The sequence below is a fragment of the Manis javanica genome, chromosome 7 (genome assembly GCF_040802235.1).
Source record: "Manis javanica isolate MJ-LG chromosome 7, MJ_LKY, whole genome shotgun sequence".
Taxonomy (NCBI): Eukaryota; Metazoa; Chordata; class Mammalia; order Pholidota; family Manidae; genus Manis; species Manis javanica.
In genome coordinates this window covers 25,587,107-25,601,734 of record NC_133162.1, presented here as the reverse complement: position 1 = coordinate 25,601,734, position 14,628 = coordinate 25,587,107, and the positions used below count along the sequence as shown (strand labels likewise).

The 14,628-nt window shown below is 43.2% G+C and overlaps 1 protein-coding gene across 11 annotated transcripts in view; it reads left to right on the top strand.

Moving 5' to 3' along the window:
- The window catches only part of GBF1 (golgi brefeldin A resistant guanine nucleotide exchange factor 1), a 128,829-nt gene that overhangs the window by 94,815 nt on the left and 19,386 nt on the right, over window positions 1-14,628 (top strand). For 7 of the 11 annotated variants that reach the window (XM_037001299.2, XM_037001298.2, XM_037001294.2 and 4 more), the window contains 5 exons: window positions 1,877-1,995; window positions 2,539-2,647; window positions 3,155-3,215; window positions 4,457-4,511; window positions 8,421-8,568. In XM_037001299.2, coding sequence (XP_036857194.2) covers window positions 1,877-1,995; window positions 2,539-2,647; window positions 3,155-3,215; window positions 4,457-4,511; window positions 8,421-8,568 — 492 coding nt within the window. Of the gene's footprint in view, window positions 1-1,876; window positions 1,996-2,538; window positions 2,648-3,154; window positions 3,216-4,456; window positions 4,512-4,587; window positions 5,332-8,420; window positions 8,569-14,628 lie in introns of those variants that run through there. The other 4 variants (XM_073240507.1, XM_037001301.2, XM_073240505.1 and 1 more) reach the window with 4 other exon arrangements.

The following is a 14,628-nucleotide window of genomic DNA, read 5'->3' as shown; positions in this document are numbered from 1 at the left end:
CAAGGCTTATAGAAATATTTTAGGTCCTACTCCAAGGACCAGCCTTTTGTTTAGCTCCACACAGCTGCCAAACCAGGATTTGTGCCACTGATTGCTTGGTTTGCTGGCAGGCCCTGCCTGTGGTTCTAAAGACTTGTCACTCCTACCTGTTTTTTAAAAAAATGAACTTTGCTACTTCATGCAAGCTCAGAGAATAAGAGCCACAAAGAAATCAAAAGAGCTTGAACTACTTTAACAAGGGAGATTACTGAAAGAGGGGAAGAAATGGATCCCCAGGAGCCTTGTGAGGTGGGAGCAAGGCTGCCATTCACTTAGCTGTGAAACACCACACAACCCTGAGAAGTATCTGGATTTCCTGTGCAAGGAAAGATCCTGCTATGGACCCTCAAGGCCTGAATAAGGACTGTCAGGAGGAGCTGTGAGAGAAGACTCAAGCAAGGGCCTTGAGAATATAGGATTTTCTGTGTTGATTGGGAGAAACACGGAAAGTTGGGGTGAAAGGAGCTGGGTCACCCCACACACTATTTATCATCATGAATTGGCTTCCTTCCACATGACCTCTAAACCAATCAGCTATTCCTGATGCTGATAGAGGTATGCTCTAAGTAGGACAAAGTCTTTTTGACTAAGTGTCAGAGACTGCCCAGGACAGGAGAGAAAGAAGAAAACAACTCCGTACTCTGGCTCATTGTTGCAAGAGAAATGTTCTTGTGTCTCAGGCATCCCTTGAGCTTTAGATTCAGGAACTCCATTAATTTCAGATATCAGGAAAGAGAAAATGGTAGTAATTTCTTCTGGTCTCCAATACTTAAAACTAGGAGGTGTTCCAGCATTACACCATGGAGCAACTTGCTCTGTCACTCACAAAGCTTTGTCACGTCCCTGCCCTTTTTTTTTTTTTCCTACTTAAGCTCCCCTTTCAAGGGCAATCCAGGCAGGATCCTTGTAGGCCTTGATGGAGGCCACTTTTTTGGATATTTATTCTTGTGGATATATAACACATGAATGGGAGTAGAGTTTCTCCCTTGGCAGCATTTATGTTACTTTCCAGCATGGCACTGGTTGTGTGAACTAGCTTCTCCCCTCTTATTCACATCTAAAATTCTCCCTCTCTCCTACTCCTCAGTTAGCCAGCCTCCAGTCCTAGTTAGTCCCTTTCTCTCCTACTGCTTGTTAAGCTGGCAAAAGGATTCTTGCCCTGTGTCATATTGTTTTAAATAACAATGAAATGGAAGCAGGAAGAGGTCTCTAGTTTGCTGTCATGTGGCACCCAGATACCAGTATTGACAGCAATAACTGTCCATTTCTTTCCTGTACTTCCCTTACCTCAGCTGTACCTGCACACAAAACTCCAAAAGCAGCCATGGAGAGATGCGTTAAAAGAGAACAGATGAAAAAGCTGTTGCAACCTTAGCATTCAAAGCTCAGCTCCTACTCAACCCCAGCTTTGGGTCAAAAACACCTATATTTCCAGGCCATTCCTCTATGAAATGAGCAGCTTTACATCAGTGAGTCCCAAAGTGTGATTGCCTGACCAGCAGTATTAACTTCACCTGGGAAATGCACATTTTCAGACTCCACTCTAAAGTTACTAAGTCAAAAATTCTCACAGTGGAGCCCAGCAATTTTTATTTTCAACAGGTCCTCCAAGTGATTCTGACATACATCTAAGTTTTAGAACTACTGTTTAGCACAGTAGAGCTTGTGTTGAAGAGCTTGTTAAAGCTGGTTAAGCACAAAAATTCTCAGGAAGCACAAGGAACCACAGGTTAGGTTGCTGGAGAGAACACTAGTCTCTCAAAGCAGTCCCTAGACAGGATGTCTTGCTTTTTCTGTCTCTGCATGTCACTTTGTCTTTCCTTTTTTGCTTGAGCAGATCCCGCTAATGAGGGCACAGCAGAGGGCATGGAGAACATGGCAGATGCTGTCACCCATGCTCGTTTTGTGGGCACGGATCCTGCCAGTGATGAAGTTGTCCTGATGAAAATCCTTCAGGTAAATGGAGGGGAAGAGCAATTAGGCTAATGGCCAGGAGCTGGTGCCACAGGCTCTACTTAACCAGAGTACCCGCAGCATGAAGCTGTGTTTTGTTTTGACTCCACTGGGGCTTAGGGAGCTACTTTGTTTCCAAACAGGCAGCTCGGGTACCCAAAGTAAAAGCTTTTTATGAGGAAAATAATTAAAAGCTTTATGTGAATTGATATCAGATACCAGAAGCCCTTAATACACTTGTACCTCTGGCATACCATATCTCTGCTATTCATCTATTGGACTCATGGGCTAGGGCTGGGATGAGGGCTGAACTGTGTCAGGTTCATTCAGAGAGTAAAGACAGAGTTCCCAAGACAAGCCCCTGGAAGACCCCCCCGGGCCTCCCGCCAAACTGAAACAACGTCAGTGTTCTTGCTAACTTCTCTTTCCCCTGAATGCTTCCATAAGAGACTAGAGGAACAGGAGTCAGCTTCTGCCCTCTCAGGTACACCCCTTTTTACTCAGCCTGCCTTGTTTATCACTATATCTCCTCTTCCTTTCTGGTAGGTGCTTCGGACTCTGTTGCTGACCCCAGTGGGTGTCCACCTAACCAATGAATCTGTGTGTGAGATTATGCAGTCTTGTTTCCGGATCTGCTTTGAAATGAGGCTCAGTGGTAGGTGCTTGAGTTTTTAGCCCATCGCGATTCCTGGGGCCAGTGTGAGTCTGAATACTGGATGCTCTGAACTCCAGAGAGATGGAAAACTCAGGGCTTCTCCATTATCTACCTTTTGGAGCCATAGGGGTCTAGAAGTCTGTGTACTTGCTGTTTGTTGTACAGCTAAGATAGAGACCGTAGCTCATTGTGCCAGGGCAGGAATTGGGATAGATAGACCCCAGACTGACTCAGCCCAAGCACCAAATTTCTCTCCCTTGGGGTTTCTGGGATTGAAACCAGCCTGCAACCCCCGAGACACATCATTGTACCCCCTTTTTTTCTGACTCAGTAGTGTCACCTAGTGGGCCAGTGAAGTTATGGCTGCCAGGCTGAGCTGGAGCTGGTTTTAATAAGTTTGGAATAATCCTTAGTAAACAAGGTTTGGAGGGGAGTCTGCTCTGAGAAGCCTCCTGATAATAGCACAGCAAGTAATGACACCTGTGTTATTTGTTTTTGCCTGTGCAGAGTTATTGAGAAAATCCGCAGAGCACACTCTCGTAGACATGGTGCAGCTGCTCTTCACAAGGTAAACCTGCTGCTGTTTGCTTCAGCCTGGCTGCCCAGGCCTCTTGAGCCTGCCTGCTTCCACATAGCCACTTCAGGGACCTGGTCAACCCCACAGCCACATCAGAGGCCACTAGGATTATGGATGGGGGTGGTTCTCTGGGCCCAGGGTTACTGAGCAAGGGAGAAGGAGGAGGGATCTGGCTTGGCCTCAGGGGGAGGCAGAGGGTATTTGATTTAGGCTGATGGAGCTCATTCTACTTCCTAAACTTGTGTCTGTTTCTGTGCAGGTAGCAGCTGGGAAAGGGAAACCAGAGAGGAAGCCAAACTCAAGGGAGCCTGGAACAGGTTGCTGAGCTCCCAGAGCTCGGCCCAATTTCTGTTAGGAAGGACCAAGCCTAGGGTGACCAATAATCCTGGTTTGAGGAGACTGTCCTCATTTTGGCACTGAAAGTCTCACATTCCACAGATTCCTCAGTCTCAGGCAGACCAAGACTGTTGGTTACCCTAGTCAAGGCCCTCAACCCAGGGCCCAGGAAACCTTTTCATACTAAGCCAAACTGCCTGTTTCCTGTACCTCCTTTCAATAGACTAACTTTGAGAAAAGCTGAGGTGAGGGCTTTGAATCCTCTTTGAATCTCTGTTTGAGACTGCATGTGTTGGGGCAGAGGTTATATGGGAAATCAATATACTTTACACTCAGTTCTGCTGTAAACCTAAAATTGCTCTAAAAAATAGTCTATTAAAAAAAATCTCTCCCTGAGATTTCATTTGCTTTTGGATCTATAAATAATCTAGATCTAATCCTGGATCCTGCTGCAAAGAGTTTCTTACCCCTCAGGCTCAAATTTACTTGTTTCAAAACTTCAACCTGCCTTTTACCTTTCACCCTATGCCCAGTCTCCTGGGGTTTCAATAGACTGCCTTACCCATCTTGCAGCTTTCGGCAATACTTGCCAAGTGAACAAGCAGGAAGGAGTCAGCTTAAGCATGAAAAGAGCCTCCACACTCCAAGGGCACTTAGTCACCTTGCCCTTATGACTACCTTTTTTTAGAAAGTGCCCGTATCATACATCACCCAATTCCTGTGGTGATTTGAAATTCCGGAAGCTCTGAAAAGGGCGAAATCAGCCTGCTTCTCTTCCTAGCTTTTCCTAAAGACAGGGCATGTTGTGACCCAGAGATCTTTGGGCTGTGGCTGGCATGGAGGGGAAGATTTGTTACTATCCCTAATGATAATCCACGAGATTCTCTATCTTATAGGTTACCTCAGTTTAAAGAAGAACCCAAAAACTATGCAGGGACCAACATGAAGAAGGTACGACCTGCCATCCCTCATCCAAACATCAATCTCCCAACAGTGCTGTGGGGATTTTCCTGGATACCCTTGCTTAGCAAAGACATGCTTTTGCCTAGATGGGTCTCCTTGGAATCTAGAAATAGCTGTCACTCCTTTACTGAGAAATTTATTCTTTCCCAGATACCTCTTCTCCTCTAACTTTTCCTTTCTGGCTGATCTTTGTTGACCCACCACATATGCTGTTGAGCCAGTCCTTCATGGGAACTTGGTGAGAGCCTTCAGGCTGTGCTAAAAGTATATATGTTCATAAAGCTGAAAGTCCTGCCATCCCCTCAGAGCCCAGCCTTGTAAGCAGGTAGGAGCGTAGAGAGGCTGTGCCTCAAATCCTACCCTTATGCTGCATTAGACTGGGCTCATGCTTGGGCTGGTTTCTGTAGAAGAGACAAATCAAGCCTGAGTCCAGATCAGAAGGTTCTCAAACTCCTAGGAAAAGAATGGTGATCAAAAGAATGACCTCTTTCTGTCATGAACTGGTCCTGGACTTCACAGGCCTCTGATGAGGATTTTGCTCGCACCCCTAATAGATTCTGCCCATGAGATGACCCTTGGCTCTTTGGTACATGCACCTGACCTTCCCCTCTCCCCTGCCATTCATCCCCATTCCTGCCTGGTGCCCTATTGGCGTGTGTTTGAGTTTATTTCACTCTGTTTAAATCATTCATTTGCCTGTCTTTCAAAGATTTCTCCATGTCTCCTCAACAAACTGGAGCTAAGTAGTGGGGAGCAGACCAAAGCCCTGAACCAGTTAGAGAGGGTACTGCTCTTTAAGAACCTGAAGGTCTCTCTCCCTCTCTCTCTCATTTCTCCCCTGTTTATTTATTTAAATGTTTATTTTTATATGTAACATCTGGGTCCCATTTCTGTTACATAGAGCACAACTTACTCCTCCCTAGTAACACAGCACAGCATTGGCAGAGTTGCATGTGTTTGTAGCTTTGCAGTGTTGGGAATTCCCCTGGGGCATCTAATGTTCCGGAGGCAGAAAGAAGCCTTGAACTGATAGTACATCATGTAGTGAACCTAAATAAAAAGCTTGGGTCCTGCTGACATCTTGTGTGGAGGCTTAAAATCTGCCTTTTCTAGGGAAACTCTGAGGGAACTCCAAGCAAAACCCTTCCCTCTTCTACCCTCTTCCTGACTCATAGCTGGCCTAGAGAGCTTGAGCATAGTCCTAAGCTCTATCTGGATACCTGAACTGGCCTTGGAGGGAAAGGGTAGTACATCTAGCTGCAGTCTTTTTTTCTTAGTTACTCTTAATGGGGTCATTCCATGGTTTAGGACTCTAGTTGGATAGTAAGGAGCCAGGTGCCAAGATAGCCCAGGATGCTAGGAATACTTTGGAATTTGCCAAGATGCCCTCTGTCCTTTAAAAGTCAAGATTTAGGGGAAGGGTCCAAGTTAAAGATTACCCTAATCCTCATATCCCTGCCTTTGGAAGAAGAGAGAAGGAGATATGGGCTGTCTAGGCTATCTGTCACAAGAGTCTGCATGCTAGAGGTGTGGTGTGAACACCAGGTCATTGAAGATAAATTAACTGTGTGTGTGTGTGTACACATGTATGTACACCTAGCTAGACAGCCCATAGGCCTGGGTTCTCTTTGCATGCATTGTCTCAAGTTTCATATGTGTGCTTGCCTAGTCTCAAGTTGCAGCTTCAGTGGCTACCTAGTATTTTGCCATGAATATTAATCTTGGATCTGCCATTTCTTCTATAGCTTATATTGTCCTTTGGAAATATGGAGTTACAGTATACAGATTAGGTGGTGTAGGGGTTCCATGGACACTTACTGCCCACCCTCTATCTTAGGAATATAGGACAGGGAGTATAGCCATACCATTAATGGCTGAGACGTTTGTGATAACTGGCAGCCCCTCAGTCCCTACTCCAGCCAGGAGGCAGAGAACACTCATTGAAGTGATTAGGTTGGAACTAGCTTTGTAGAACATAGAGGAGGGAACAGGAAAGACAGTTCTTGTATGGGAAGGAATCTCAATGAGTGACTAACTTCTTAGTAGAAATAGGACTACCTGGAGTCCCTGAGATTGAGGGCTACCTGGAGAGAAAAGATGTCTCACAAAGTAGATCCAGGTATTAGTACTTTTTGGAGCTCAGTGACAATTGCCACTAAAGCCAGGAAGCTTACCCTGTCATTGAACTCTTGGGCTTCTTGCTGTCTGCATGTTTGGCTGACTATTATACCACAATCTTTTGTACCATGAATTTGGCCCAGATGAGCTTCAAGGGATTCTGGAAAGAGCCTCCTGGTTCCTGATTAGCCAGTGCTCAGAGCACTTGAAGCTCCATTGTAGGCGTATGAGTCAGGCATTCTGAAGATGAAGGGACAAGAAGTATAAATCCAATGTGAGGCTGTTGGCTGTTACTAAGAGCTAGGGTGGGGCTCAGCTCTTGGGCCTCTCTATCCTTTGTGGGTGGAGCTGTGGGTAAGTAGGGAAGAATTTTGTGGTTTCTAAGCAAGGGATCAAAGGTTCCCCAGTTTCTGGAGGGTTTAGGAGAGGTTGGGGAAGGAGGACCTATCCTCCAAATATCAGAAGGAATTGAACAAGCCAAGGATAATATGGGTATATTCAGCCTTTAGAAAGAGGCAGGCAAGAAAAGTGTGTCTATTATTTTTAGAGTCATTCTGATGTTTCCTGGAAGAGAATTGCTGATGCCCAATCCAAGAATGGTCCATCAGTGTAGGAATAATTTAGTATAATTCTGTAGAGGGATTTGGTTCAAATCCTAACTGAGAAGGCATCAGGACCAGGAAAATGAAATACACAAAGTAGCTGTGAACGTAGGGTGGAGAAAATACATAAAAACACAATCTTTTTTTTTTTTTATTTTGGTATCATTAATCTACAATTACATGAAGGACATTATGTTTACTAGGCTCCCCCCTTCACCAAGTCCCCCCCACATCCCCATTCACAGTCACTGTCCATCAACATAGTAAGATGCTGTAAAATCACTACTTGTCTTCTCTGTTAAAAACACATTATTGAGTAGTCAACAGATGAAACTTTCCTTTGTGATTAAAAGGAAGCTATAGGAACAACAGATTTACAGCAAGAGAGAAGGAAATGGAATAGAACAGGAGTCTAAGAAATCAGTAGATTTATCATCTGAAAACATGAAATTACATCTAGAAAGACCACCAGTAAAAAAGACAGGAGGTCTCATTGATATACCAAAATTGAGAGCATCAGAGAGCGGAGCAGCAGCATGACAGGACCTTCCATCCTTAACTGCACAAATCCGTTGGGGTGCCACTTCTTCCCTAACTCTGAGGAATAAGACTTTGATCAATTTGATGAAGAAATTCCAGAGAGTAAGGGGTATGTTTAAGGTCTAGGTGTAGGTCATGAAGCAATAGGAAAAGTAAGAGACTGGCTGGAAAGGAGTAAGTTCTCATAGTTGAATAAGAAGTAGGAGGAGGAGGCTGCTCTGCAAGTAATTGAGGAGAAAAGCCCAGGAGTCCAGAGCCTGTAGATCTGAAACTTTGAGCAAAGGAGTCCCTGACTTTATCCTTTTTGCAGGAAGGTCAGGCACCATCTGTAGAGCTCAGAATGGCCATCCAGGACTCAAAAGAGCAGAATGCTGGGTGAGGGCTGACCTTACCAATGACTAGCTTAAGAGCAGAATGTCATCTTCCACGGGAAGACTGCCAGGCTGACCTATGAAGTGGCAAGTGTAGAAGCCAGGTTAGAGGAGTAGGAATGTGCTTTGATGGTTTAGATTCTTCCTTTGCCACAAATGCAGAGTATAGGCTATTTACTAGGGACCAGAAGGACTATGAGAAGGGAGGTTTCTAAGGATGGAGTCTTAGTTTGAATACCAGTGCTAATGAGGTATGATATTTCCAGCTGAAAATGAGAGCAGGAGGCATGAGTGATTCATCCAAATGGAAGAAACAGAAGAAATCCCCCCGGCCCCCACGCCATGTGACCAAACTCACACCAGGTTCAGAGCTACCCACCTCCAATGGAACCACATTACCCTGTAACCTCGCTGGTGAGTACCCTGGGCTTCTTCCTCTGATCAGAATAGATAGAAGAAAAGCTCCTTCTTTAGGGATTTTTTTTTTTGTATCATGGATCTACAGTTACATGATGAACATTATGTTTCTAGGCTCCCCCTTCACCAAATCCCCCCCACAAACCCCATTACAGTCACTGTCCATCAGCGTAGTAAGATGATGTAGAATCACTACTTGTCTCCTCTGTGTTGTACAGCCCTCCCCATGCTACCCCCCACATTACACATGCTAATCGTAATGCCCCCTTTCTTTTTCCCGCCCTTATACCTCCCTTCCCACCCATCCTCCTCAGTCCCTTTCCCTTTGGTAACTGTTAGTCCATTCTTGGGTTCTGTGATTCTGCTGCTGTTTTGTTCCTTCAGTTTTTCTTTGTTCTTATACTCCACATATGAGTGAAATCATTTGGTACTTGTCTTTCTCCACCTGGCTTATTTCACTGAGCATAATACCCTCTAGCTCCATCCATGTTGTTGCAAATGGTAGGATTTATTTTCTTCTTATGGCTGAATAATATTCCATTGTGTATATGTACCACATCTTTATCCATTCATCTACTGATGCACACTTAGGTTGTTTCCATTTCTTGGCTATTGTAAATAGTGCTGCGATAAACATAGGGGTGCATATGTCTTTTTCAAACTGGGCTGCTGCATTCTTAGGGTAAATTCCTAGAAGTGGAATTCCTGGGTCAAATGGTATTTCTATTTTGAGCTTTTTGAGGAACCTCCATTCTGCTTTCCACAATGGCTGAACTAATTTACATTCCCACCAGCAGTGTAGGAGGGTTCCCCTTTCTCCACAACCTCACCAACATTTGTTGTTTGTCTTTTCGATGATGGCGATCCTTGCTGGTGTGAGGTGATTATCTCATTGTGGTTTTAATTTGCATTTCTCTGATGACAAGCGATGTGGAACATCTTTTCATGTGTCTGTTGGCCATCTGAATTTCTTCTTTGGAGAACTGTCTGTTCTGCTCCTCTGCCCATTTTTTAATTGGATTATTTGCTTTTTGTTTGTTGAGGTGTATAAGCTCTTTATATATTTTGGATGTCAGCCCTTTATCAGATCTGTCATTTATGAATATATTCTCCCATACTGTAGGATGTCTTTTTGTTCTGTTGATGGTGTCCTTTGCTGTACAGAAGCTTTTCAGCTTGATATAGTCCCACTTGTTCATTTTTGCTTTTGTTTCCCTTGCCCGGGGAGATATGTTCATGAAGAAGTCGCTCATGTTTATGTCCAAGAGATTTTTGCCTATGTTTTTTTCTAAGAGTTTTATGGTTTCATGACTTACATTCAGGTCTTTGATCTATTTCGAATTTACTTTTGTGTATGGGGTTAGACAGTGATCCAGTTTCATTCTCTTACATGTAGCTGTCCAGTTTTGCCAGCACCATCTGTTGAAGAGACTGTCATTTCCCCGTTGTATGTCCACGGCTCCTTTATCATATATTAATTGACCATATATGTCTGGGTTAATGTTTGGAGTCTCTATTCTGTTCCACTGGTCTGTGGCTCTGTTCTTGTGCCAGTACCAAATTGTCTTGATTACTGTGGCTTTGTAGTAGAGCTTGAAGTTGGGGAGCGAGATCCCCCTACTTTATTCTTCCTTCTCGGGATTGCTTTGGCTATTCAGGGTCTTTGGTGGTTCCATATGAATTTTAGAACTGTTTGTTCCAGTTCGTTGAAGAATGCTGTTGGTAATTTGATAGGGATTGCATCAAATCTGTATATTGCTTTGGTCAGGATGGCCATTTTGACAATATTAATTCTTCCTAGCCAGGAGCATGGGATGAGTTTCCATTTGTTAGTGTCCTCTTTAATTTCTCTTAAGAGTGTCTTATAGTTTTCAGGGTATAAGTCTTTCACTTCCTTGGTTAGGTTTATTTCTAGGTATTTTATTCTTTTTGATACTATTGTGAATGGAATTGTTTTCCTGATTTCTCTTTCTATTAGTTCATTGTTAGTGTATAGGAAAGCCACAGATTTCTGTGTGTTAATTTTGTATCCTGCAACTTTGCTGAATTCTGGTATTAGTTCTAGTAGTTTTGGAGTGGAGTCTTTAGGGTTTTTTATGTATAATATCATGTCATCTGCAAATAGTGACAGTTTGACTTCTTTGCCAATCTGGATTCCTTGTATTTCTTTGTTTTGTCTGATTGTCGTGTCTAGGACCTTCAGTACTATGTTGAATAACAGTGGGGAGAGTGGGCATCCCTGTCCTGTTCCTGATCTCAGAGGAAATGCTTTCAGCTTCTTGCTGTTCAGTATGATGTTGGCTGTGGGTTTATCATATACGACCTTGATGATGTTGAGGTACCTGCCCTCTATACCCATTTTATTGAGAGTTTTTATCATGAATGGATGTTGAATTTTGTTGAATGCTTTTTCAGCATCTATGGAGATGATCATGTGGTTTTTGTCCTTCTTTTTGTTGATGTGGTGGATGATGTTGATGGATTTTCGAATGTTGTACCATCCTTGCATCCCTGGGATGAATCCCACTTGGTCATGGTGTATGATCCTTTTGATGTATTTTTGAATTCGGTTTGCTAATATTTTCTTGAGTATTTTTGCATCCACATTCATCAGGGATATTGGTCTGTAATTTTCTTTTTTGGTGGGGTCTTTACCTGGTTTTGGTATTAGGGTGATGTTGGCTTCATAGAATGAGATTGGGAGTATTCCCTCCTCTTCTATTTATTGGAAAACTTTAAGAAGAATGGGTATTATATGTTCTTTGTATGTCTGATAAAATTCCGAGGTAAATCCATCCGGCCCCGGGGTTTTGTTCTTGGGTAGTTTTTTGATTACCAATTCAATTTCTTTGCTGGTAATTGGTTTGTTTAGATTTTGTGTTTCTTCCTTGGTCATTCTTGGAAGGTTGTATTTTTCTAGGAAGTTGTCCATTTCTTCTAGGTTTTCCAGCTTGTTAGTATACAAGTTTTCATAGTATTCTCTAATAATTCTTTGTATTTCTGTGGGGTCTGTCGTGATTTTTCCTTGCTTGTTTCTGATTCTGTTGATGTGTGTTGATTCTATTTTTCTCTTAATAAGTCTGGCTAGAGGCTTATCTATTTTGTTTATTTTCTCAAAGAACCAGCTCTTGGTTTCATTGATTTTTTTCTATTGTTTTATTCTTCTCAATTTTATTTATTTCTTCTCTGATCTTTATGCTGTCCCTCCTTCTGCTGAGTTTAGGCCTCATTTGTTCTTCTTTTTCCAATTTTGATAATTGTGATGTTAGACTATTCACTTGGGATTGTTCTTCCTTCTTTAAATATGCCTGAATTGCTATACACTTTCCTCTTAAGACTGCTTTCACTGCGTCCCACAGAACTTTGGGCTTTGTGTTGTTGTTGTCATTTGTTTCCATGTATTGCTTGATCTCTATTTTAATTTGGTTGTTGATCCATTGATTATTTAGGAGCATGTTGTTAAGCCTCTATGTGTTTGTGAGCCTTTTGCTTTCTTTGTACAATTTATTTCTAGTTTTATACCTTTGTGGTCTGAAAAGTTGGTTGGTAGGATTTCAATCTTTTGGAATTTACTGAGGCTCTTTTTTTGGCCTAGTATGTGGTCTATTCTGGAGAATGTTCCATGTGCACTTGAGAAGAATATGTATCCTGTTTCTTTTGGATGTAGAGTTCTATAGATTTCTATTAGGTCCATCTGTTTTAGTGTGTTGTTCAGTGCCTCTGTGTCCTTACTTATTTTTTGTCTGGTGGATCTGTCTTTTGGAGTGACTAGTGTGTTAAAGTCTCCCAAAATGAATGCATTACATTCTATTTCCTCCTTTAATTCTGTTAGTATTTGTTTCACATATGCTGATGCTCCTGTGTTGGCTGCATATATATTTAGAATGGTTATATCCTCTTGTTGGACTGACCCCCTTATCATTGTATAATGTCCTTCTTTATCTCTTGTTACTTTCTTTGTTTTGAAGTCTATTTTGTCTGATACTAGTACTACAACACCTGCTTTTTTCTCCTTGTTGTTTGCATGAAATATCTTTTTCCATCCCTTAACTTTTAGTCTGTGCATGTCTTTGGGTTTGAGGTGAGTCTCTTGTAGGCAGCATATGGATGGGTCTTGCTTTTTTATCCATTCTATTACTCTGTGTTTTTTGAGTGGTGCATTCAGTCCATTTACATTTAGGGTGATTTTTCAAAGATATGTACTTATTGCCATTATAGGCTTTAGATTCGTGGTTACCAAAGGTTCAAGGTTAGCTTCTTTACTGTCTTAATGTCTAACTTAACTCGCTTATTGAGCTATTATAAACACTGTCTGATGATTCTTTATTTCTCTCCCTTCTTATTCCTCCTCCTCCATTCTTTATATGTTGGGTGTTTTATTCTGTGCTCTTTTGTGTTTTCCTTGACTGCTTTTGTGAGTAGTTGATTTTATTTTCTGCCTTTAGTTAGTATTTGGTTGGTCTGCTTTCTTTGCTGTGATTTTATTTTCTCTGGTGACATCTGTATCATGCCATTCTCTTCTGGCCTGTAAGGTTTCTGTTGAGAAGTCTGATGATAGCCTGATGGGTTTTCCTTTGTAGGTGACCTTTTTCTTCTCTCTAGCTGCCTTTAAAATTCTGTCCTTGTCCTTGAGCTTTGCCATTTTAATTATTATGTGTCTTGGTTTTGTCCTCTTTGGGTCCCTTCTGTTGGGGATTCTGTGTATTTCTGTGGTCTGAGTGACCATTTCCTCCCCCAGTTTGGCAATTTTTCAGCAATTATTTCTTCAAATACACTTTCTATCCCTTTTTCTCTCTCTTCTTCTTCTGGTACCCCTATAATGCAGATGTTTCTCCTTTTGGATTGGTCACACAGTTCTCTTAATGTTGTTTCAATCCTGGAGATCCTTTTATCTCTCTCCGCATCAGCTTCTATGCGTTCCTGTTCTCTGGTTTCTAGTCCATCAATGGCCTCTTGCATCTCATCCATTCTGCTTTTAAATCCTTCTAGAGATTGTTTTATTTTTGTATTCTCCCTCCTTAGCTCTTGCGTATTTCTCTGCAGGTCCATCAGCATGGTTATGATCTTACTTTTAAATTATTTTTCAGGAAGATTGGTTAGGTCTATCTCCCCAGATTCCTTTTCAGTGTAGACTGTCTGGGTTAATCTGGTCTGTATCAAATTCTTCTGCCTTTTCATGGCGATAGAGGTAGTTGCAGAGAGCTGATGCATGTGTCAGCTGGGAGAATGTCCCTTCTTGCTAGTTTGTGGCCTTCCTCTCCTGGAAGAACAGCAATCTCTAGCAGCCTGTGCTGGGCAGCTGCGCACAGACAGGGTGTCTGATTCTTGCCTGGCTGCTGTGAAGGAAGCTCTGCGCTTGGTTGCTGTGGGTGTGGCTCCTGCCTCTATGGCGGAGTCGTGCCAGAGGGGGAACAGGCGGGAGGCTGTTTATCTCCGTGAGGGGCCTCGGAGCTGTGCTGCCGCCCAGGGGGTTGGGGCGCCCAGAGTTCCCCGGGTTCCCAGCTGCTGAGCTGTTTGTGCCGGCATGCCTCCGTCCAGCTGTGTGGTCCCTGTCCCTTTAAGACTTTCAAAAGGCACTCACTTTTCTTTGTCCTGGGGGCACCGGCTTTGGGGACCCACCTGCAGGTTTTACTGTTCTGTTTCCCTAGTACCCAGCACCCCACGCACTGTGTGTCTCCGCTCCAGTGTGGATGGCTAGGGCTGGGTGTTCAGCAGTCCTGGGCTCCCTCTCTCTTCCCGCTCTGACTCCTCTCCTCCCACCAGGAGCTGGGGTGAGGGGCGCTCGGGTCCCGCCGGGCCACAGCTTGTATCTTACCCCCTTCGCGAAGCACTGGGTTCTCGCAGGTGTAGGTGTAGTCTGGCTGTTGTCCTGTATCTTCTGGTCTCTCTTTTCAGAATAGTTGTATTTGTTGTATTTTCAAAAATATATGTTTTTGGGAGGAGATTTCCACTGCTCTACTCATGCCGCCATCTTGGCTCTGCCCCCAGTTCTTTAGGGATTTTCATTGGAGACCAACCAACTGAGGGACTTTGGTGTTTCTGCTAGGAGCATAAAAG